This window comes from Haliotis rufescens, unplaced genomic scaffold, assembly GCF_023055435.1.
Source record: "Haliotis rufescens isolate VD_foot unplaced genomic scaffold, xgHalRufe1.0.p SCAF_88, whole genome shotgun sequence".
In the NCBI taxonomy this organism is placed as follows: Eukaryota; Metazoa; Mollusca; class Gastropoda; order Lepetellida; family Haliotidae; genus Haliotis; species Haliotis rufescens.
In genome coordinates this window covers 34,868-60,685 of record NW_025964381.1, presented here as the reverse complement: position 1 = coordinate 60,685, position 25,818 = coordinate 34,868, and the positions used below count along the sequence as shown (strand labels likewise).

The following is a 25,818-nucleotide window of genomic DNA, read 5'->3' as shown; positions in this document are numbered from 1 at the left end:
ACAAAGGTGAAGCCGAACAGTTAGCAGGGAACTACAATGTAACATCGCTTCAGCATCATGTCAAGGCCATAACCTCACTTATCACTTCATTCAAGTACAAAGGTGAAGCCACACAGTTAGCGGGGAACTACAATATAACCTCGCTTCAGCATCATGTCAAGTCCATAACCTCACTTATCACTTCATTCAAGTACAAAGGTGAAGCCGCACAGTTAGCGGGGAACTACAATGTAACCTCGCTTCAGCATCATGTCCAGGCCATAACCTCACTTAACACCTCAGTCAAGTACAAAGGTGAAGCCGCACAGTTAGCGGGGAACTACAATGTAACATCGCTTCAGCATTATGTCCAGGCCAAACCCTCACTTATCACTTCATTCAAGTACAAAGGTGAAGCCACACAGTTAGCGGGGAACTACAATGTAACCTCGCTTCAGCATCATGTCAAGGCCATACCCTCACTTATCACTTCATTCAAGTACAAAAGTGAAGCCACACAGTAAGCGAGGAACTACAATGTAACCTCGCTTCAGCATCATTTCAAGGCCATAACCTCACTTATCACATCATACAAGAACAAAGGTAAAGCCGCACAGTTAGCGGGGAACTACAATGTAACCTCGCTTCAGCATCATGTCAAGGACATAACCTCACTTATCACTTCATTCAAGTACAAAGGTGAAGCCACACAGTTAGCGGGGAACTACAATGTAACATCGCTTCAGCATCATGTCCAGGCCATACCCTCACTTATCACTTCATTCAAGTACAAAGGTGAAGCCACACAGTTAGCGGGGAACTACAATATAACCTCGCTTCAGCATCATGTCAAGGCCATAACCTCACTTATCACTTCATTCAAATACAAAGGTGAAGCCGCACAGTTAGCGGGGAACTACAATATAACCTCGCTTCAGCATCATGTCAAGGCCATAACCTCACTTATCACTTCATTCAAGTACAAAGGTGAAGCCGCACAGTTAGCGGGGAACTACAATGTAACCTCGCTTCAGCATCATGTCAAGGCCATAACCTCACTTATCACTTCATTCAAGTACCAAAGTGAAGCCGCAAAGTAAGCTGGGAACTACAATGTAACATCGCTTCAGCATCATGTCCAGGCCATACCCTCACTTATCACTTCATTCAAGTACAAAGGTGAAGCCACACAGTTAGCGGGGAACTACAATGTAACCTCGCTTCAGCATCATGTCCAGGCCATACCCTCACTTATCACTTCATTCAAGTACAAACGTGAAGCCGCACAGTTAGCGGGGAACTACAAACTAACCTCGCTTCAGCATCATGTCAAGGCCATAACCTCACTTATCACTTCATTCAAGTACCAAGGTGAAGCCGCACAGTTAGCGGGGAACTACAATGTAACATCGCTTCAGCATCATGTCCAGGCCATACCCTCACTTATCACTTCATTCAAGTACTAAGGTGAAGCCGCAGAGTTAGCGGGGAACTACAATGTAACCTCGCTTCAGCATCATGTCAAGGCCATAACCTCACTTATCACTTCATTCAAGTACCAAGGTGGAGCCGCACAGTTAGCGGGGAACTACAATGTAACCTCGCTTCAGCATCATGTCAAGGCCATACCCTCACTGATCACTTCATTCAAGTACAAACGTGAAGCCGCACAGTTAGCGGGGAACTACAATGTAACCTCGCTTCAGCATCATGTAAAGGCCATAACCTCACTTATCACTTCATTCAAGTACAAAGGTGAAGCCGCACAGTTAGCGGGGAACTACAATATAACCTCGCTTCAGCATCATGTCAAGGCCATAACCTCACTTATCACTTCATTCAAGTACAAAGGTGAAGCCGCACAGTTAGCGGAGAACTACAATGTAACCTCGCTTCAGCATCATGTCAAGGCCATAACCTCACTTATCACTTCATTCAAGTACAAAGGTGAAGCCGCACAGTTAGCGGGGAACAACAATGTAACCTCGCTTCAGCATCATGTCAAGGCCATACCCTCACTGATCACCTCATTCAAGTACCAAGGTGAAGCCGCAAAGTAAGCTGGGAACTACAATGTAACATCGCTTCAGCATCATGTCCAGGCCATACCCTCACTTATCACTTCATTCAAGTACAAAGGTGAAGCCACACAGTTAGCGGGGAACTACAATGTAACCTCGCTTCAGCATCATGTCAAGGCCATACCCTCACTTATCACTTCATTCAAGTACAAAGGTGAAGCCACACAGTTAGCGGGGAACTACAATGTAACATCGCTTCAGCATCATTTCAAGGCCATACCCTCACTTATCACTTCATTCAAGTACAAAGGTGAAGCCACACAGTTAGCGGGGAACTACAATGTAACCTCGCTTCAGCATCATGTCAAGGCCATACCCTCACTTATCACTTCATTCAAGTACAAAGGTGAAGCCGCACAGTTAGCGGGGAACTACAATGTAACATCGCTACAGCATCATGTCAAGGCCATAACCTCACTTATCACTTCATTCAAGTACAAAGGTGAAGCCGAACAGTTAGCGGGGAACTACAATGTAACCTCGCTTCAGCATCATGTCAAGGCCATAACCTCACTTATCACTTCATTCAAGTACAAAGGTGAAGCCACACAGTTAGCGGAGAACTACAATGTAACCTCGCTTCAGCATCATGTCAAGGCCATAACCTCACTTATCACTTCATTCAAGTACAAAGGTGAAGCCGCACAGTTAGCGGAGAACTACAATGTAACCTCGCTTCAGCATCATGTCAAGGCCATAACCTCACTTATCACCTCAGTCAAGTACAAACGTAAAGCCGCACAGTTAGCGGGGAACTACAATGTAACATCGCTTCAGCATTATGTCCAGGCCATACCCTCACTTATCACTTCATTCAAGTACAAAGGTGAAGCCACACAGTTAGCGGGGAACTACAATGTAACCTCGCTTCAGCATCATGTCAAGGCCATAACCTCACTTATCACCTCATTCAAGTACCAAGGTGAAGCCGCAAAATAAGCTGGGAACTACAATGTAACATCGCTTCAGCATCATGTCAAGGCCATACCCTCACTTATCACTTCATTCAAGTACAAAGGTGAAGCCACACAGTTAGCGGGGAACTACAATGTAACATCGCTTCAGCATCATGTCCAGGCCATACCCTCACTTATCACTTCATTCAAGTACAAAGGTGAAGCCGCACAGTTAGCGGGGAACTACAAACTAACCTCGCTTCAGCATCATGTCAAGGCCATAACCTCACTTATCACTTCATTCAAGTACCAAGGTGAAGCCGCAGAGTTAGCGGGGAACTACAATGTAACATCGCTTCAGCATCATGTCCAGGCCATACCCTCACTTATCACTTCATTCAAGTACTAAGGTGAAGCCGCAGAGTTAGCGGGGAACTACAATGTAACCTCGCTTCAGCATCATGTCAAGGCCATAACCTCACTGATCACTTCATTCAAGTACCAAGGTGGAGCTGCACAGTTAGCGGGGAACTACAATGTAACCTCGCTTCAGCATCATGTCAAGTCCATACCCTCACTGATCACTTCATTCAAGTACAAACGTGAAGCCGCACAGTTAGCGGGGAACTACAATGTAACCTCGCTTCAGCATCATGTCAAGGCCATAACCTCACTTATCACTTCATTCAAGTACAAAGGTGAAGCCGCACAGTTAGCGGGGAACTACAATATAACCTCGCTTCAGCATCATGTCAAGGCCATACCCTCACTTATCACTTCATTCAAGTACAAAGGTGAAGCCACACAGTTAGCGGGGAACTACAATGTAACCTCGCTTCAGCATCATGTCAAGGCCATACCCTCACTTATCACTTCATTCAAGTACAAAGGTGAAGCCACACAGTTAGCGGGGAACTACAATGTAACCTCGCTTCAGCATCATTTCAAGGCCATACCCTCACTTATCACTTCATTCAAGTACAAAGGTGAAGCCACACAGTTAGCGGGGAACTACAATGTAACATCGCTTCAGCATCATGTCAAGGCCATACCCTCACTTATCACTTCATTCAAGTACAAAGGTGAAGCCGCACAGTTAGCGGGGAACTACAATGTAACATCGCTACAGCATCATGTCAAGGCCATAACCTCACTTATCACTTCATTCAAGTACAAAGGTGAAGCCGAACAGTTAGCGGGGAACTACAATGTAACCTCGCTTCAGCATCATGTCAAGGCCATAACCTCACTTATCACTTCATTCAAGTACAAAGGTGAAGCCGCACAGTTAGCAGGGAACTACAATGTAACCTCGCTTCAGCATCATGTCAAGGCCATAACCTCACTTATCACCTCAGTCAAGTACAAACGTAAAGCCGCACAGTTAGCGGGGAACTACAATGTAACATCGCTTCAGCATTATGTCCAGGCCATACCCTCACTTATCACTTCATTCAAGTACAAAGGTGAAGCCCCACAGTTAGCGGGGAACTACAATGTAACCTCGCTTCAGCATCATGTCAAGGCCATACCCTCACTTATCACTTCATTCAAGTACAAAGGTGAAGCAGCACAGTTAGCCGGGAACTACAATGTAACCTCGCTTCAGCATCATGTCAAGGTCATAACCTCACTTATCACTTCATTCAAGTACAAAGGTGAAGCCGCACAGTTAGCAGGGAACAACATTGTTACCTCGCTTCAGCATCATGTCCAGGCCATGCTCTCACTTATCACTTCATTCAAGTACAAGGGTGAAGCCACACAGTTAGCGGGGAACTACAATATAACCTCGCTTCAGCATAATGTCAAGGCCATAACCTCACTTATCACTTCATTCAAGTACAAAGGTGAAGCCGCACAGTTAACGGGGAACTACAATGTAACCTCGCTTCAGCATCATGTCAAGGCCATACCCTCACTTATCACTTCATTCAAGTACAAAGGTGAAGCCGAACAGTTAGCAGGGAACTACAATGTAACATCGCTTCAGCATCATGTCCAGGCCATAACCTCACTTATCACTTCATTCAAGTACAAAGGTGAAGCCACACAGTTAGCGGGGAACTACAATATAACCTCGCTTCAGCATCATGTCAAGGCCATAACCTCACTTATCACTTCATTCAAGTACAAAGGTGAAGCCGCACAGTTAGCGGGGAACTACAATGTAACCTCGCTTCAGCATCATGTCCAGGCCATAACCTCACTGATCACTTCATTCAAGTACCAAGGTGGAGCTGCACAGTTAGCGGGGAACTACAATGTAACCTCGCTTCAGCATCATGTCAAGTCCATACCCTCACTGATCACTTCATTCAAGTACAAACGTGAAGCCGCACAGTTAGCGGGGAACTACAATGTAACCTCGCTTCAGCATCATGTAAAGGCCATAACCTCACTTATCACTTCATTCAAGTACAAAGGTGAAGCCGCACAGTTAGCGGGGAACTACAATGTAACCTCGCTTCAGCATCATGTCAAGGCCATAACCTCACTTATCACTTCATTCAAGTACAAAGGTGAAGCCGCACAGTTAGCGGAGAACTACAATGTAACCTCGCTTCAGCATCATTTCAAGGCCATAACCTCACTTATCACTTCATTCAAGTACAAAGGTGAAGCCGCACAGTTAGCGGGGAACAACAATGTAACCTCGCTTCAGCATCATGTCAAGGCCATAACCTCACTTATCACCTCATTCAAGTACAAAGGTGAAGCAGCAAAGTAAGCTGGGAACTACAATGTAACATCGCTTCAGCATCATGTCCAGGCCATACCCTCACTTATCACTTCATTCAAGTACAAAGGTGAAGCCACACAGTTAGCGGGGAACTACAATGTAACCTCGCTTCAGCATCATGTCAAGGCCATACCCTCACTTATCACTTCATTCAAGTACAAAGGTGAAGCCACACAGTTAGCGGGGAACTACAATATAACCTCGCTTCAGCATCATGTCAAGGCCATAACCTCACTTATCACTTCATTCAAGTACAAAGGTGAAGCCGCACAGTTAGCGGAGAACTACAATGTAACCTCGCTTCAGCATCATGTCAAGGCCATAACCTCACTTATCACTTCATTCAAGTACAAAGGTGAAGCCGCACAGTTAGCGGGGAACAACAATGTAACCTCGCTTCAGCATCATGTCAAGGCCATACCCTCACTGATCACCTCATTCAAGTACCAAGGTGAAGCCGCAAAGTAAGCTGGGAACTACAATGTAACATCGCTTCAGCATCATGTCCAGGCCATACCCTCACTTATCACTTCATTCAAGTACAAAGGTGAAGCCACACAGTTAGCGGGGAACTACAATGTAACCTCGCTTCAGCATCATGTCAAGGCCATACCCTCACTTATCACTTCATTCAAGTACAAAGGTGAAGCCACACAGTTAGCGGGGAACTACAATGTAACATCGCTTCAGCATCATTTCAAGGCCATACCCTCACTTATCACTTCATTCAAGTACAAAGGTGAAGCCACACAGTTAGCGGGGAACTACAATGTAACCTCGCTTCAGCATCATGTCAAGGCCATACCCTCACTTATCACTTCATTCAAGTACAAAGGTGAAGCCGCACAGTTAGCGGGGAACTACAATGTAACATCGCTACAGCATCATGTCAAGGCCATAACCTCACTTATCACTTCATTCAAGTACAAAGGTGAAGCCGAACAGTTAGCGGGGAACTACAATGTAACCTCGCTTCAGCATCATGTCAAGGCCATAACCTCACTTATCACTTCATTCAAGTACAAAGGTGAAGCCACACAGTTAGCGGAGAACTACAATGTAACCTCGCTTCAGCATCATGTCAAGGCCATAACCTCACTTATCACTTCATTCAAGTACAAAGGTGAAGCCGCACAGTTAGCGGAGAACTACAATGTAACCTCGCTTCAGCATCATGTCAAGGCCATAACCTCACTTATCACCTCAGTCAAGTACAAACGTAAAGCCGCACAGTTAGCGGGGAACTACAATGTAACATCGCTTCAGCATTATGTCCAGGCCATACCCTCACTTATCACTTCATTCAAGTACAAAGGTGAAGCCACACAGTTAGCGGGGAACTACAATGTAACCTCGCTTCAGCATCATGTCAAGGCCATAACCTCACTTATCACCTCATTCAAGTACCAAGGTGAAGCCGCAAAATAAGCTGGGAACTACAATGTAACATCGCTTCAGCATCATGTCAAGGCCATACCCTCACTTATCACTTCATTCAAGTACAAAGGTGAAGCCACACAGTTAGCGGGGAACTACAATGTAACATCGCTTCAGCATCATGTCCAGGCCATACCCTCACTTATCACTTCATTCAAGTACAAACGTGAAGCCGCACAGTTAGCGGGGAACTACAAACTAACCTCGCTTCAGCATCATGTCAAGGCCATAACCTCACTTATCACTTCATTCAAGTACCAAGGTGAAGCCGCAGAGTTAGCGGGGAACTACAATGTAACATCGCTTCAGCATCATGTCCAGGCCATACCCTCACTTATCACTTCATTCAAGTACTAAGGTGAAGCCGCAGAGTTAGCGGGGAACTACAATGTAACCTCGCTTCAGCATCATGTCAAGGCCATAACCTCACTGATCACTTCATTCAAGTACCAAGGTGGAGCTGCACAGTTAGCGGGGAACTACAATGTAACCTCGCTTCAGCATCATGTCAAGTCCATACCCTCACTGATCACTTCATTCAAGTACAAACGTGAAGCCGCACAGTTAGCGGGGAACTACAATGTAACCTCGCTTCAGCATCATGTCAAGGCCATAACCTCACTTATCACTTCATTCAAGTACAAAGGTGAAGCCGCACAGTTAGCGGGGAACTACAATATAACCTCGCTTCAGCATCATGTCAAGGCCATACCCTCACTTATCACTTCATTCAAGTACAAAGGTGAAGCCACACAGTTAGCGGGGAACTACAATGTAACCTCGCTTCAGCATCATGTCAAGGCCATACCCTCACTTATCACTTCATTCAAGTACAAAGGTGAAGCCACACAGTTAGCGGGGAACTACAATGTAACCTCGCTTCAGCATCATTTCAAGGCCATACCCTCACTTATCACTTCATTCAAGTACAAAGGTGAAGCCACACAGTTAGCGGGGAACTACAATGTAACATCGCTTCAGCATCATGTCAAGGCCATACCCTCACTTATCACTTCATTCAAGTACAAAGGTGAAGCCGCACAGTTAGCGGGGAACTACAATGTAACATCGCTACAGCATCATGTCAAGGCCATAACCTCACTTATCACTTCATTCAAGTACAAAGGTGAAGCCGAACAGTTAGCGGGGAACTACAATGTAACCTCGCTTCAGCATCATGTCAAGGCCATAACCTCACTTATCACTTCATTCAAGTACAAAGGTGAAGCCGCACAGTTAGCAGGGAACTACAATGTAACCTCGCTTCAGCATCATGTCAAGGCCATAACCTCACTTATCACCTCAGTCAAGTACAAACGTAAAGCCGCACAGTTAGCGGGGAACTACAATGTAACATCGCTTCAGCATTATGTCCAGGCCATACCCTCACTTATCACTTCATTCAAGTACAAAGGTGAAGCCCCACAGTTAGCGGGGAACTACAATGTAACCTCGCTTCAGCATCATGTCAAGGCCATACCCTCACTTATCACTTCATTCAAGTACAAAGGTGAAGCAGCACAGTTAGCCGGGAACTACAATGTAACCTCGCTTCAGCATCATGTCAAGGTCATAACCTCACTTATCACTTCATTCAAGTACAAAGGTGAAGCCGCACAGTTAGCAGGGAACAACATTGTTACCTCGCTTCAGCATCATGTCCAGGCCATGCTCTCACTTATCACTTCATTCAAGTACAAGGGTGAAGCCACACAGTTAGCGGGGAACTACAATATAACCTCGCTTCAGCATAATGTCAAGGCCATAACCTCACTTATCACTTCATTCAAGTACAAAGGTGAAGCCGCACAGTTAACGGGGAACTACAATGTAACCTCGCTTCAGCATCATGTCAAGGCCATACCCTCACTTATCACTTCATTCAAGTACAAAGGTGAAGCCGAACAGTTAGCAGGGAACTACAATGTAACATCGCTTCAGCATCATGTCCAGGCCATAACCTCACTTATCACTTCATTCAAGTACAAAGGTGAAGCCACACAGTTAGCGGGGAACTACAATATAACCTCGCTTCAGCATCATGTCAAGGCCATAACCTCACTTATCACTTCATTCAAGTACAAAGGTGAAGCCGCACAGTTAGCGGGGAACTACAATGTAACCTCGCTTCAGCATCATGTCCAGGCCATAACCTCACTGATCACTTCATTCAAGTACCAAGGTGGAGCTGCACAGTTAGCGGGGAACTACAATGTAACCTCGCTTCAGCATCATGTCAAGTCCATACCCTCACTGATCACTTCATTCAAGTACAAACGTGAAGCCGCACAGTTAGCGGGGAACTACAATGTAACCTCGCTTCAGCATCATGTAAAGGCCATAACCTCACTTATCACTTCATTCAAGTACAAAGGTGAAGCCGCACAGTTAGCGGGGAACTACAATGTAACCTCGCTTCAGCATCATGTCAAGGCCATAACCTCACTTATCACTTCATTCAAGTACAAAGGTGAAGCCGCACAGTTAGCGGAGAACTACAATGTAACCTCGCTTCAGCATCATTTCAAGGCCATAACCTCACTTATCACTTCATTCAAGTACAAAGGTGAAGCCGCACAGTTAGCGGGGAACAACAATGTAACCTCGCTTCAGCATCATGTCAAGGCCATAACCTCACTTATCACCTCATTCAAGTACAAAGGTGAAGCAGCAAAGTAAGCTGGGAACTACAATGTAACATCGCTTCAGCATCATGTCCAGGCCATACCCTCACTTATCACTTCATTCAAGTACAAAGGTGAAGCCACACAGTTAGCGGGGAACTACAATGTAACCTCGCTTCAGCATCATGTCAAGGCCATACCCTCACTTATCACTTCATTCAAGTACAAAGGTGAAGCCACACAGTTAGCGGGGAACTACAATGTAACCTCGCTTCAGCATCATTTCAAGGCCATACCCTCACTTATCACTTCATTCAAGTACAAAGGTGAAGCCACACAGTTAGCGGGGAACTACAATGTAACCTCGCTTCAGCATCATGTCAAGGCCATACCCTCACTTATCACTTCATTCAAGTACAAAGGTGAAGCCGCACAGTTAGCGGGGAACTACAATGTAACATCGCTACAGCATCATGTCAAGGCCATAACCTCACTTATCACTTCATTCAAGTACAAAGGTGAAGCCACACAGTTAGCGGGGAACTACAATGTAACCTCGCTTCAGCATCATGTCAAGGCCATAACCTCACTTATCACTTCATTCAAGTACAAAGGTGAAGCCACACAGTTAGCGGAGAACTACAATGTAACCTCGCTTCAGCATCATGTCAAGGCCATGACCTCACTTATCATTTCATTCAAGTACAAAGGTGAAGCCGCACAGTTAGCAGGGAACTACAATGTAACCTCGCTTCAGCATCATGTCAAGGCCATAACCTCACTTATCACCTCAGTCAAGTACAAACGTAAAGCCGCACAGTTAGCGGGGAACTACAATGTAACATCGCTTCAGCATTATGTCCAGGCCATACCCTCACTTATCACTTCATTCAAGTACAAAGGTGAAGCCCCACAGTTAGCGGGGAACTACAATGTAACCTCGCTTCAGCATCATGTCAAGGCCATACCCTCACTTATCACTTCATTCAAGTACAAAGGTGAAGCAGCACAGTTAGCCGGGAACTACAATGTAACCTCGCTTCAGCATCATGTCAAGGTCATAACCTCACTTATCACTTCATTCAAGTACAAAGGTGAAGCCGCACAGTTAGCAGGGAACAACATTGTTACCTCGCTTCAGCATCATGTCCAGGCCATGCTCTCACTTATCACTTCATTCAAGTACAAGGGTGAAGCCACACAGTTAGCGGGGAACTACAATATAACCTCGCTTCAGCATAATGTCAAGGCCATAACCTCACTTATCACTTCATTCAAGTACAAAGGTGAAGCCGCACAGTTAACGGGGAACTACAATGTAACCTCGCTTCAGCATCATGTCAAGGCCATACCCTCACTTATCACTTCATTCAAGTACAAAGGTGAAGCCGAACAGTTAGCAGGGAACTACAATGTAACATCGCTTCAGCATCATGTCCAGGCCATAACCTCACTTATCACTTCATTCAAGTACAAAGGTGAAGCCACACAGTTAGCGGGGAACTACAATATAACCTCGCTTCAGCATCATGTCAAGGCCATAACCTCACTTATCACTTCATTCAAGTACAAAGGTGAAGCCGCACAGTTAGCGGGGAACTACAATGTAACCTCGCTTCAGCATCATGTCCAGGCCATAACCTCACTTATCACCTCAGTCAAGTACAAAGGTGAAGCCGCACAGTTAGCGGGGAACTACAATGTAACATCGCTTCAGCATTATGTCCAGGCCAAACCCTCACTTATCACTTCATTCAAGTACAAAGGTGAAGCCACACAGTTAGCGGGGAACTACAATGTAACCTCGCTTCAGCATCATGTCAAGGCCATACCCTCACTTATCACTTCATTCAAGTACAAAAGTGAAGCCACACAGTAAGCGAGGAACTACAATGTAACCTCGCTTCAGCATCATGTCAAGGCCATAACCTCACTTATCACATCATACAAGAACAAAGGTAAAGCCGCACAGTTAGCGGGGAACTACAATGTAACATCGCTTCAGCATCATGTCCAGGCCATACCCTCACTTATCACTTCATTCAAGTACAAAGGTGAAGCCACACAGTTAGCGGGGAACTACAATGTAACCTCGCTTCAGCATCATGTCAAGGCCATAACCTCACTTATCACTTCATTCAAGTACCAAGGTGGAGCCGCAGAGTTAGCGGGGAACTACAATGTAACCTCGCTTCAGCATCATGTCAAGGCCATACCCTCACTGATCACTTCATTCAAGTACAAACGTGAAGCCGCACAGTTAGCGGGGAACTACAATGTAACCTCGCTTCAGCATCATGTCAAGGCCATAACCTCACTTATCACTTCATTCAAGTACAAAGGTGAAGCCGCACAGTTAGCGGGGAACTACAATATAACCTCGCTTCAGCATCATGTCAAGGCCATAACCTCACTTATCACTTCATTCAAGTACAAAGGTGAAGCCGCACAGTTAGCGGGGAACTACAATGTAACCTCGCTTCAGCATCATGTCAAGGCCATAACCTCACTTATCACTTCATTCAAGTACCAAGGTGAAGCCGCAAAGTAAGCTGGGAACTACAATGTAACATCGCTTCAGCATCATGTCCAGGCCATACCCTCACTTATCACTTCATTCAAGTACAAAGGTGAAGCCACACAGTTAGCGGGGAACTACAATGTAACCTCGCTTCAGCATCATGTCCAGGCCATACCCTCACTTATCACTTCATTCAAGTACAAACGTGAAGCCGCACAGTTAGCGGGGAACTACAAACTAACCTCGCTTCAGCATCATGTCAAGGCCATACCCTCACTTATCACTTCATTCAAGTACCAAGGTGAAGCCGCACAGTTAGCGGGGAACTACAATGTAACATCGCTTCAGCATCATGTCCAGGCCATACCCTCACTTATCACTTCATTCAAGTACTAAGGTGAAGCCGCAGAGTTAGCGGGGAACTACAATGTAACCTCGCTTCAGCATCATGTCAAGGCCATAACCTCACTTATCACTTCATTCAAGTACCAAGGTGGAGCCGCACAGTTAGCGGGGAACTACAATGTAACCTCGCTTCAGCATCATGTCAAGGCCATACCCTCACTGATCACTTCATTCAAGTACAAACGTGAAGCCGCACAGTTAGCGGGGAACTACAATGTAACCTCGCTTCAGCATCATGTCAAGGCCATAACCTCACTTATCACTTCATTCAAGTACCAAGGTGAAGCCGCACAGTTAGCGGGGAACTACAATATAACCTCGCTTCAGCATCATGTCAAGGCCATAACCTCACTTATCACTTCATTCAAGTACAAAGGTGAAGCCGCACAGTTAGCCGGGAACTACAATGTAACCTCGCTTCAGCATCATGTAAAGGCCATAACCTCACTTATCACTTCATTCAAGTACAAAGGTGAAGCCGCACAGTTAGCGGGGAACAACAATGTAACCTCGCTTCAGCATCATGTCAAGGCCATACCCTCACTGATCACTTCATTCAAGTACCAAGGTGAAGCCGCAAAGTAAGCTGGGAACTACAATGTAACATCGCTTCAGCATCATGTCCAGGCCATACCCTCACTTATCACTTCATTCAAGTACAAAGGTGAAGCCACACAGTTAGCGGGGAACTACAATGTAACCTCGCTTCAGCATCATGTCAAGGCCATACCCTCACTTATCACTTCATTCAAGTACAAAGGTGAAGCCACACAGTTAGCGGGGAACTACAATGTAACCTCGCTTCAGCATCATGTCAAGGCCATACCCTCACTTATCACTTCATTCAAGTACAAAGGTGAAGCCGCACAGTTAGCGGGGAACTACAATGTAACATCGCTACAGCATCATGTCAAGGCCATAACCTCACTTATCACTTCATTCAAGTACAAAGGTGAAGCCGAACAGTTAGCGGGGAACTACAATGTAACCTCGCTTCAGCATCATGTCAAGGCCATAACCTCACTTATCACTTCATTCAAGTACAAAGGTGAAGCCACACAGTTAGCGGAGAACTACAATGTAACCTCGCTTCAGCATCATGTCAAGGCCATAACCTCACTTATCACTTCATTCAAGTACAAAGGTGAAGCCGCACAGTTAGCGGGGAACTACAATGTAACCTCGCTTCAGCATCATGTCAAGGCCATAACCTCACTTATCACCTCAGTCAAGTACAAACGTAAAGCCGCACAGTTAGCGGGGAACTACAATGTAACATCGCTTCAGCATTATGTCCAGGCCATACCCTCACTTATCACTTCATTCAAGTACAAAGGTGAAGCCACACAGTTAGCGGGGAACTACAATGTAACCTCGCTTCAGCATCATGTCAAGGCCATACCCTCACTTATCACTTCATTCAAGTACAAAGGTGAAGCCGCACAGTTAGCCGGGAACTACAATGTAACCTCGCTTCAGCATCATGTCAAGGTCATAACCTCACTTATCACTTCATTCAAGTACAAAGGTGAAGCCGCACAGTTAGCAGGGAACAACAATGTAACCTCGCTTCAGCATCATGTCCAGGCCATGCTCTCACTTATCACTTCATTCAAGTACAAGGGTGAAGCCACACAGTTAGCGGGGAACTACAATATAACCTCGCTTCAGCATAATGTCAAGGCCATAACCTCACTTATCACTTCATTCAAGTACAAAGGTGAAGCCGCACAGTTAGCGGGGAACTACAATGTAACCTCGCTTCAGCATCATGTCAAGGCCATACCCTCACTTATCACTTCATTCAAGTACAAAGGTGAAGCCGAACAGTTAGCAGGGAACTACAATGTAACATCGCTTCAGCATCATGTCCAGGCCATAACCTCACTTATCACTTCATTCAAGTACAAAGGTGAAGCCACACAGTTAGCGGGGAACTACAATATAACCTCGCTTCAGCATCATGTCAAGGCCATAACCTCACTTATCACTTCATTCAAGTACAAAGGTGAAGCCGCACAGTTAGGAGGGAACTACAATGTAACCTCGCTTCAGCATCATGTCCAGGCCATAACCTCACTTATCACCTCAGTCAAGTACAAAGGTGAAGCCGCACAGTTAGCGGGGAACTACAATGTAACATCGCTTCAGCATTATGTCCAGGCCATACCCTCACTTATCACTTCATTCAAGTACAAAGGTGAAGCCACACAGTTAGCGGGGAACTACAATGTAACCTCGCTTCAGCATCATGTCAAGGCCATACCCTCACTTATCACTTCATTCAAGTACAAAGGTGAAGCCACACAGTAAGCGAGGAACTACAATGTAACCTCGCTTCAGCATCATTTCAAGGCCATAACCTCACTTATCACATCATACAAGAACAAAGGTAAAGCCACACAGTTAGCGGGGAACTACAATGTAACCTCGCTTCAGCATCATGTCAAGGCCATAACCTCACTTATCACTTCATTCAAGTAGAAAGGTGAAGCCACACAGTTAGCGGGGAACTACAATGTAACCTCGCTTCAGCATCATGTCAAGGCCATACCCTCACTTATCACTTCATTCAAGTACAAGGGTGAAGCCACACAGTTAGCGGGGAACTACAATATAACCTCGCTTCAGCATCATGTCAAGGCCATAACCTCACTTATCACTTCATTCAAGTACAAAGGTGAAGCCGCACAGTTAACGGGGAACTACAATGTAACCTCACTTCAGCATCATGTCCAGGCCATACCCTCACTTATAACTTCATTCAAGTACAAAGGTGAAGCCGCACAGTTAGAGGGGAACAACAATGTAACCTCACTTCAGCATCATGTCAAGGCCATACCCTCACTTATCACTTCATTCAAGTCCAAAGGTGAAGCCACACAGCTAGCAGGGAACTACAATGTAACCTCGCTTCAGCATCATGTCAAGGCAATAACCTCACTTATCACCTCATTCAAGTACCAAGGTGAAGCCGCAAAGTAAGCTGGGAACTACAATGTAACGTCGCTTCAGCATCATGTCCAGGCCATACCCTCACTTATCACTTCATTCAAGTACAAAGGTGAAGCCGCACAGTTAGCAGGGAACCACAATGTAACCTCCCTTCAGCATCATGTCCAGGCCATACCCTCACTTATCACTTCATTCAAGTACAAAGGTGAAGCCGCACAGTTAGCAGGGAACTACAATGTAACCTCGCTTCAGCATCATGTCAAGGCCATACCCTCACTTATCACTTCATTCAAGTACAAAGGTGAAGCCGCACAGTTAGCGAGGAACTACAATGTAACCTCGCTTCAGCATCATGTCCAGGCCATACCCTCACTTATCACTTCATTCAAGTACAAAGGTGAAGCCGCACAGTTAGCGGGGAACTACAATGTAACCTCGCTTCAGCATCATGTCAAGGCCATACCCTCACTTATCACTTCATTCAAGTACAAAGGTGAAGCCGCAGAGTTAGCGGGGAACTACAATGTAACCTCGCTTCAGCATCATGTCAAGGCCATAACCTCCCTTATCACCTCATTCAAGTACAAAGGTGAAGCCGCGCAGTTAGCGGGGAACTACAATGTAACCTCGCTTCAGCATCATGTCAAGGCCATAACCTCACTTATCACCTCATTCAAGTACAAAGGTGAAGCCGCGCAGTTAGCGGAGAACTACAATGTAACCTCGCTTCAGCATCATGTCAAGGCTATAACCTCACTTATCACCTCATTCAAGTACAAAGGTGAAGCCGCACAGTTAGCGGGGAACTACAATGTAACCTCGCTTCAGCATCATGTCAAAGCAATACCCTCACTTATCACTTCATTCAAGTACAAAGGTGAAGCCGCACAGTTAGCAGGGAATTACAATGTAACCTCGCTTCAGCATCATGTCAAGGCCATAACCTCACTTATCACTTCATTCAAGTACAAAGGTGAAGCCGCACAGATAGCGGGGAACTACAATGTAACCTCGCTTCAGTGTCATGTCAAGGCCATAACCTCACTTATCACTTCATTCAAGTACAAAGGTGAAGCCGCACAGTTAGCGGGGAACTACAATGTAACCTCGCTTCAGCATCATGTCAAGGCCATACCCTCACTTATCACTTTTTTCAAGTACAAAGGTGAAGCCACACAGTTAGCGCGGAACTACAATGTAACCTCGCTTCAGCATCATGTCAAGGCCATAACCTCACTTATCACCTCATTCAAGTACAAAGGTGAAGCCGCACAGTTAGCGGGGAACTACAATGTAACCTCGCTTCAGCATCATGTCAAGGCCATAACCTCACTTATCATTTCATTCAAGTACAAAGGTGAAGCCTCACAGTTAGCGGGGAACTACAATGTAACCTCGCTTCAACATCATGTCAAGCTAACCCGCACTTATCACTTCATTCAAGTACAAAGGTGAAGCCGCACAATTTGTGGGGAACTACAATGTAACCTCGCTTCAGCATCATGTCAAGGCCATAACCTCACTTATCACCTCATTCAAGTACAAAGGTGAAGCCGCGCAGTTGGCGGGAACTACAATGTAACCTCTCTTCAGCATCATGTCAAGGCCATAACCTCACTTATCACTTCATACAAGTACAAAGGTGAGGCCGCACAGTTAGCGGGGAACTACAATGTAACCTCGCTTCAGCATCATGTCAAGGCCATAACCTCACTTATCACTTCATTCAAGTACAAAGATGAAGCCGCACAGTTAGCAGAGAACTACAATGTAACCTCGCTTCAGCATCATGTCAAGGCCATAACCTCACTTATCACTTCATACAAGTACAAAGGTGAAGCCGCACAGTTAGCGGGGAACTACAGTGTAACCTCGCTTCAGCATCATGTCAAGGCCATAACTTCACTTATCACTTCATTCAAGTACAAAGGTGAAGCCGCACAGTTAGCGGGGAACAACAATGTAACCTCGCTTCAGCATCATGTCAAGGCCATAACTTCACTTATCACTTCATTCAAGTACAAAGGTGAAGCCGCGCAGTTAGCGGAGAACTACAATGTAACCTCGCTTCAGCATCATGTCAAGGCTATAACCTCACTTATCACCTCATTCAAGTACAAAGGTGAAGCCGCACAGTTAGCGGGGAACTACAATGTAACCTCGCTTCAGCATCATGTCAAAGCAATACCCTCACTTATCACTTCATTCAAGTACAAAGGTGAAGCCGCACAGTAAGCAGGGAATTACAATGTAACCTCGCTTCAGCATCATGTCAAGGCCATAACCTCACTTATCACTTCATTCAAGTACAAAGGTGAAGCCGCACAGATAGCGGGGAACTACAATGTAACCTCGCTTCAGTGTCATGTCAAGGCCATAACCTCACTTATCACTTCATTCAAGTACAAAGGTGAAGCCGCACAGTTAGCGGGGAACTACAATGTAACCTCGCTTCAGCATCATGTCAAGGCCATACCCTCACTTATCACTTTTTTCAAGTACAAAGGTGAAGCCACACAGTTAGCGCGGAACTACAATGTAACCTCGCTTCAGCATCATGTCAAGGCCATAACCTCACTTATCACCTCATTCAAGTACAAAGGTGAAGCCGCACAGTTAGCGGGGAACTACAATGTAACCTCGCTTCAGCATCATGTCAAGGCCATAACCTCACTTATCATTTCATTCAAGTACAAAGGTGAAGCCCCACAGTTAGCGGGGAACTACAATGTAACCTCACTTCAGCATCATGTCAAGGCCATATCCTCACTTATCACTTCATTCAAGTACAAAGGTGAAACCGCACAGTTAGCGGGGAACTACAATGTAACCTCGCTTCAGCATCATGTCAAGGCCATAACCTCACTTATCACTTCATTCAAGTACAAAGGTGAAGCCTCACAGTTAGCGGGGAACTACAATGTAACCTCGCTTCAACATCATGTCAAGCTAACCCGCACTTATCACTTCATTCAAGTACAAAGGTGAAGCCGCACAATTTGTGGGGAACTACAATGTAACCTCGCTTCAGCATCATGTCAAGGCCATAACCTCACTTATCACCTCATTCAAGTACAAAGGTGAAGCCGCGCAGTTGGCGGGAACTACAATGTAACCTCTCTTCAGCATCATGTCAAGGCCATAACCTCACTTATCACTTCATACAAGTACAAAGGTGAGGCCGCACAGTTAGCGGGGAACTACAATGTAACCTCGCTTCAGCATCATGTCAAGGCCATAACCTCACTTATCACTTCATTCAAGTACAAAGATGAAGCCGCACAGTTAGCAGAGAACTACAATGTAACCTCGCTTCAGCATCATGTCAAGGCCATAACCTCACTTATCACTTCATACAAGTACAAAGGTGAAGCCGCACAGTTAGCGGGGAACTACAGTGTAACCTCGCTTCAGCATCATGTCAAGGCCATAACTTCACTTATCACTTCATTCAAGTACAAAGGTGAAGCCGCACAGTTAGCGGGGAACAACAATGTAACCTCGCTTCAGCATCATGTCAAGGCCATACCCTCACTTATCACTTTTTTCAAGTACAAAGGTGAAGCCACACAGTTAGCGGGGAACTACAATGTAACGTCGCTTCAGCATCATGCCAAGGCCATAACCTCACTTATCACCTCGTTCAAGTACAAAGGTGAAGCCGCACAGTTAGCGGGGAACTTCAAAGTAACCTCGCTTCAGCATCATGTCAATGTCATACCCTCAATTATCACTTCATTCAAATACAAAGGTGAAGCCGCACAGTTAGCGGGGAACTACAATGTAACCTCGCTTCAGCATCATGTCAAGGCCATAACCTCACTGATCACTTCATGCCAGAACAAAGGTGAAGCTGCACAGTTAGCGGGGAACTACAATGTAACCTCGCTTCAGCATCATGTCAAGGCCATAACCTCACTTATCACTTCATTCAAGTACAAAGGTGAAGCCGCACAGTTAGCGGGGAACTACAATGTAACCTCAGTTCAGCAGCATGTCAAGGCCATACCCTCACTTATCACTTCATTCAAGTACAAAGGTGAAGCCGCACAGTTAGCGGGGAACTACAATGTAACCTCGCTTCAGCATCATGTCAAGGCCATAACCTCACTGATCACCTCATTCAAATACAAAGGTGAAGCCGCACAGTTAGGAGGGAACTACAATGTAACCTCGCTTCAGCATCATGTCAAGGCCATACCCTCACTTATCACTTCATTCAAGTACAAAGGTGAAGCCGCACAGTTAGCGGGGAACTACAATGTAACCTCGCTTCAGCATCATATCAAGGCCATAACCTCCCTTATCACCTCATTCAAGTACAAAGGTGAAGCCGCGCAGTTAGCGGGGAACTACAATGTAACCTCGCTTCAGCATCATGTCAAGGCCATAACCTCCCTTATCAACTCATTCAAGTACAAAGGTGAAGCCGCGCAGTTAGCGGAGAACTACAATGTAACCTCGCTTCAGCATCATGTCAAGGCTATAACCTCACTTATCACCTCATTCAAGTACAAAGGTGAAGCCGCACAGTTAGCGGGGAACTACAATGTAACCTCGCTTCAGCATCATGTCAAAGCAATACCCTCACTTATCACTTCATTCAAGTACAAAGGTGAAGCCGCACAGTTAGCAGGGAACTACAATGTAACCTCGCTTCAGCATCATGTCAAGGCCATCACCTCACTTATCACTTCATTCAAGTACAAAGGTGAAGCCGCACAGATAGCGGGGAACTACAATGTAACCTCGCTTCAGTGTCATGTCAAGGCCATACCCTCACTTATCACTTCATTCAAGTAGAAAGGTGAAGCCGCACAGTTAGCGGGGAACTACAATGTAACCTCGCTTCAGCATCATGTCAAGGCCATATCCTCACTTATCACTTCATTCAAGTACAAAGGTGAAGCCGCACAGTTAGCGGGGAACTACAATGTAACCTCGCTTCAGCATCATGTCAAGCTAACCCGCACTTATCACTTCATTCAAGTACAAAGGTGAAGCCGCACAGTTAGCGGGGAACTACAATGTAACCTCGCTTCAGCATCATGTCAAGGCCATAACCTCACTTATCACTTCATTCAAGTACAAAGGTGAAGCCGCACAGTTAGCGGGGAACTTCAATGTAACCTCGCATCGGCATCATGTCAAGCCAATAGCCTCACTTATCACCTCATGCAAGTGCAAAGGTGAAGCCGCACAGTTAGCGGGGAACTACAATGTAACCTCGCTTCAGCATCATGTCAAGGCCATACCCTCACTTATCACTTCGTTCAAGTACAAAGGTGAAGCCGCAGAGTTAGCGGGGAACTACAATGTAACCTCGCTTCAGCATCATGTCAAGGCCATAACCTCACTTATCACTTCATTCAAGTACAAAGGTGAAGCCGCACAGAGAGCGGGGAACTACAATGTAACCTCGCTTCAGCATCATGTCAAGACCATAACCTCACTTACCACTTTATTCAAGTACAAAGGTGAAGCAACACAGTTAGCGGGGAACTACAATGTAACCTCGCTTCAGCATCATGTCAAGCCAATAGCCTCACTTATCACCTCATGCAAGTGCAAAGGTGAAGCCGCACAGTTAGCGGGGAACTACAATGTAACCTAGCTTCAGCATCATGTCAAGGCCATACCCTCACTTATCATTTCATTCAAGTACAAAGGTGAAGCCCCACAGTTAGCAGGGAACTACAATGTAACCTCGCTTCAGCATCATGTCAAGGCCATAATCTCACTTATCACTTCATACAAGTACAAAGGTGAAGCCGCACAGTTAGCGGGGAACTACAATGTAACCTCGCTTCAGCATCATGTCAAGGCCATAACCTCACTTATCATTTCATTCAAGTACAAAGGTGAAGCCGCACAGTTAGCAGGGAACTACAATGTAACCTCGCTTCAGCATCATGTCAAGGCCATAACCTCATTTATCACTTCATACAAGTACAAAGGTGAAGCCGCACAGTTAGCGGGGAACTACAATGTAACCTCGCTTCAGCATCATGTCAAGGCCATAACCTCACTTATCACTTCATACAAGTACAAAGGTGAAGCCGCACAGTTAGCGGGGAACTACAATGTAACCTCGCTTCAGCATCATGTCAAGGCCATAACCTCACTTATTACTTTATTCAAGTACAAAGGTGAAGCCGCACAGTTAGCGGGGAACTAAAATGTAACCTCGCTTCAGCATCATGTCAGTTAGCGGCTGTATAACACTGAACCAACAATTCAGTTGTTATTTTTCGTTTGTTCATTCATTTATGTCTTTCATTCGTCGGTTCTTTGTGAAGTACTGCATCCATCTGGCCCGGGGTTATTATTATTGTTGTTATTAATATTATTATTATTATTATTTTTATTATTTTTATTATTATTAGCTCAGGGCCCTTGCCCCCTCCACACGCAGCCCAGACAGTGAATGGGGCTTCTCCCAGAAAGCGCTGCTTAGTCGAACCCACCGAACCTCCAGAGCGGATACAACGTAACAAGCATTGTCTTCACAGCATATTCTTTGGTCATCCGTAAAGGTCCGGGGTAGAATAGGTCTTCAGCAACCCATACTTGCCGTAAAAGGCGACTATGCTTGTCGTAAGAAGCGACTAACGGGATCGGGTGGTCAGGCTCGCTGACTTGGTTATGGTGTCATCGTATCCCAATTGCGTGGATCCATGCTCATGATGTCAATCACTGGATTGTCTTGTCCGGACTCGATTTTTTACAGACCGCCGTCATATAGCTGGAATATTGCTGAGTGCGGCGTTAACAAACAAACAAACAAACAAAACGTTGGTCATATCTACATTGCTTCTTGTACTTCCTGTCAGATTATGTCTGAGAAGATCGAGGTCGTTGTGAAGAATTCTACTGAGATGGGGGAGGGGCCCCACTGGGACGACACGATACAGAGCCTGTACTACGTGGACATATTCGTCGACGACGTCCACAGATACAACGCTGTCACAGGAGAGGACAGCCGACTAGACCTTGGAGGTGAGTCCAGTTGCTAGATCTTTTAAAAAATAAGCACTCCTGATACATCGGCTCGCGTGCACAATGTTTCTTTATGCAATAGTCCAGCTATTGCTGTCTATAAATAATCGAATCTGGACCAGACAATCCAATGATGGTCATTGCTTTACGGAACTGAGATACGATGACATGCATCAGCCAAGTCTGACCACCCGATCCCTTAAGTCGCATGGGTTGCTGAAGATCAGCTCCAACCCGGATTGTGCCAATTCATTTCATCCCACAATTTTCGACAGTTGCAGATATTTAATGAGATTGCGAACTAAGTGTTTACGCAAGGATGAGTTGGAATGTTAGATCGCATTGAAGGAACAGTAGGGTAGCCTTGTGGTTAGAGCCTTCACTCGTCCCGTCACTGCTCGACTCCCCGAGTGATACAAGGTGTGAGGCGTGATACAGTTTTACTCAAATGATCCGATTTGTCTGTTATACGTTTCGGATCGGACCGCCTCCGTGGTCTAGTGGTAGAGCGCCCGTCCGCCCCGAGAGCGGAAGGTTCGGGGTTCGAACCCCGGCCGCGTCATACCAAAAGACGTTAAAACATATTTCTTGTTACCCTGCCTCGCGCTCGGCATTAAGGGGATAAAACAAGGACTGGTCGGCTCGGAGTCAGTATACTGTGTCCGAGTGGGGTATTCATGTTAAACTGCGACATGGTATCTCAGTGGGCTAGCACTATAAATCAGCATCAGTCCGGACAAGTACAAGCAGCCACACACACATGTGCATGCAATAATCTTGGACGCGACGTTAAACCCATTTTCACCCTTACCCGCTGGGGATCAGTAAACCTTATTCAAGATATTCTCATGAGACAATAAACGGGACTTCGAAATATTACAGAATTATGTATGTGTCAACACCTTATTTTCATTGAAGGAAAACCTGATGTGCTCTCTGCATTGCCAAACAATCTCCGGGCGTCAAACAAGAGCTTCCCTTTAAGCCGCTTCTTTAGTTCTCAGTGCATGCCAAGTCTGAACTGTCATGTCATCATGTTTCATGCGTGGAGACTCTGTGGCGAGCGTCATCATCCCCCGCCAGAAGGGAGGCTTTGTGGTGAGTCAGAAGACAGACCTCGGCCTCTTGGACTCATGGGAGAGTGGCAAGGTCACCAGCATTGCGAAGGTCGAGGCCGACGCCAATATGTTAAATGACGGCAAAGTGGATGCTTCCGGTAGACTCTGGATTGGTAGGTTCACATTCTTGTGTCTCGTGTTGAGTGAGTTAGTGACTGAATGTATGTGTGTATGTATGTATGGATGTATGGATGTATGGATGTATGGATGGATGGATGGAAAAGGAACTAGCTGAGCTAGCTAAAATGTTGTTTTATTGCAGATGAAAGGCATGCATGGAATGGTTGTTGAATGCCTTTTTATTTCAAAATCATAAAGGAAAAAGGGATGATTGGGTAGCCTGGTGGTTAAAGCGTTTGCTCGTCACGCCTAAGACCCAGGTTCGATTCCTCACATGGGTACAATGTATGAAGCCCATTTCTGCTGTCCCCCGCCGTGGTATTGCTTGAATATTACAAAGCGGCGTAAAGCAATACTCACTCAATCACTCAAGGCGGTGTAAAACTTAACTTACTTACTCATTGTGAGTGAGTGAGTTAAAATCATCGTCGCAACGGTGTTATTTCAGCCATATAGTGACTACTCATAATGTATTATACAGACCAGTTTATATTGGCCAACTCCTGTACCATCAAATGCAAGCTTACACAGGTGCAGCGATCTTTCAGACAGGGCGCTTTATTAAAAAAGCGAGAACATTTGATATTATTTATATGTTTGTTTGTTTGTCATTAAATGCCGTACTCATCAGTATTTCAGCTATATGATGGCGATCTGTAAATAACATTGTGACGATCGATCCAAGCAATTGGGATCGATGACATGCATCAACCAAGCCAGAGTCTGACCACCCAATCCCGATAGTCGCCTCTAACAACAAGCATAGTCGCCTTTTACGACAAGCATGGATTGCTGAAGACCTATTCTCCACCCGGATCTTCACGGGTCTGATATTATATGTAAGAATAACTACCTGATAGTTTCTACCCAGGGTCTTGTTTCTGTGGCAAGGGTATTCCTGACCCCAACACGTGGCCGAAGCTTCAGGGCTCATTGTACAGCCTGGATAGTGATGGCAGCGTCAAAAAACACATCAGTAACATCACCATCAGCAACGGCATGGACTGGAATGAAGACAACAGCATCATGTACTACATCGACTCCATCCCCAGGCAGGTCTGGGCCTTCGACTTTGACATCACAGCTGGGGCCATCAGTAAGTAGACTCTGGCACTCCCAGCAACCAGGGCACACGTTCTGTCTTGTGTGTTGTTCAGTGTCCCAATGATGCAGCTGCATGTAAATTCTGCCTTCAGCCGAAGACCCGGGTTTGATTCCCCACATTGGTGTAATGTTGAAAGCGCATCTCTGGTGTCCCCCGCTTGAATACTGCTAAATGCGGCGTAACACCATACTAACACACACACTCACATCTAGTGGGTAACGATATTCTAGTCTACCATGTAATTACCTACCTGGCGGCGTCATACCAAAATACGTTATACACTCGCGTCTGGTACTCGCTGTGTTCCTGCCTGGCGGCGTCATACCAAAATACGTTATACACTCGCGCCTGATACTCGCTGTTTACCTGCCTGGCGGCGTCATACCAAAATACGTTATACACTCGCGTCTGGTACTCGCTTTGTTCCTGCCTGGCGGCGTCATACCCAAAAACGTAATACACTCGCGTCTGGTACTCGCTGTTTACCTGCCCGGCGGCGTCATACCCAAATACGTAATACACTCGCGTCTGCTACTCGCTGTTTACCTGCCTGGCGGCGTCATACCATAATACGTTATACACTAGCGTCTGGTACTCGCTGTTTACCTACCTGGCGGCGTCATACCAAAATACGTTATACACTCGCGTCTGGTACTCGCTGTTTACCTGCCTGGCGGCGTCATACCAACATACGTTATACACTCGCGTCTGATACTCGCTGTTTACCTGCCTGGCGGCGTCATACCAAAATACGTTATACACTCGCGTCTGGTACTTGCTGTGTTCCTGCCTGGCGGTGTCATACCAAAATACGTTATACACTCGCGTCTGGTAC

At 45.8% G+C, this 25,818-nt stretch overlaps 1 protein-coding gene across 1 annotated transcript in view; it reads left to right on the top strand.

Moving 5' to 3' along the window:
• The window catches only part of LOC124123838 (regucalcin-like), a 33,607-nt gene extending 8,608 nt beyond the window's left edge, over positions 1–24,999 (top strand). Inside the window, exons 2-4 of the mRNA XM_048390238.1 lie at positions 22,475–22,640; positions 23,692–23,871; positions 24,750–24,999. Coding sequence (XP_048246195.1) covers positions 22,478–22,640; positions 23,692–23,871; positions 24,750–24,982 — 576 coding nt within the window. The 5' untranslated portion in view covers positions 22,475–22,477 and the 3' untranslated portion in view covers positions 24,983–24,999. The remainder of the gene's footprint in view (positions 1–22,474; positions 22,641–23,691; positions 23,872–24,749) is intronic.
• Positions 25,000–25,818: the final 819 nt, after the last annotated feature.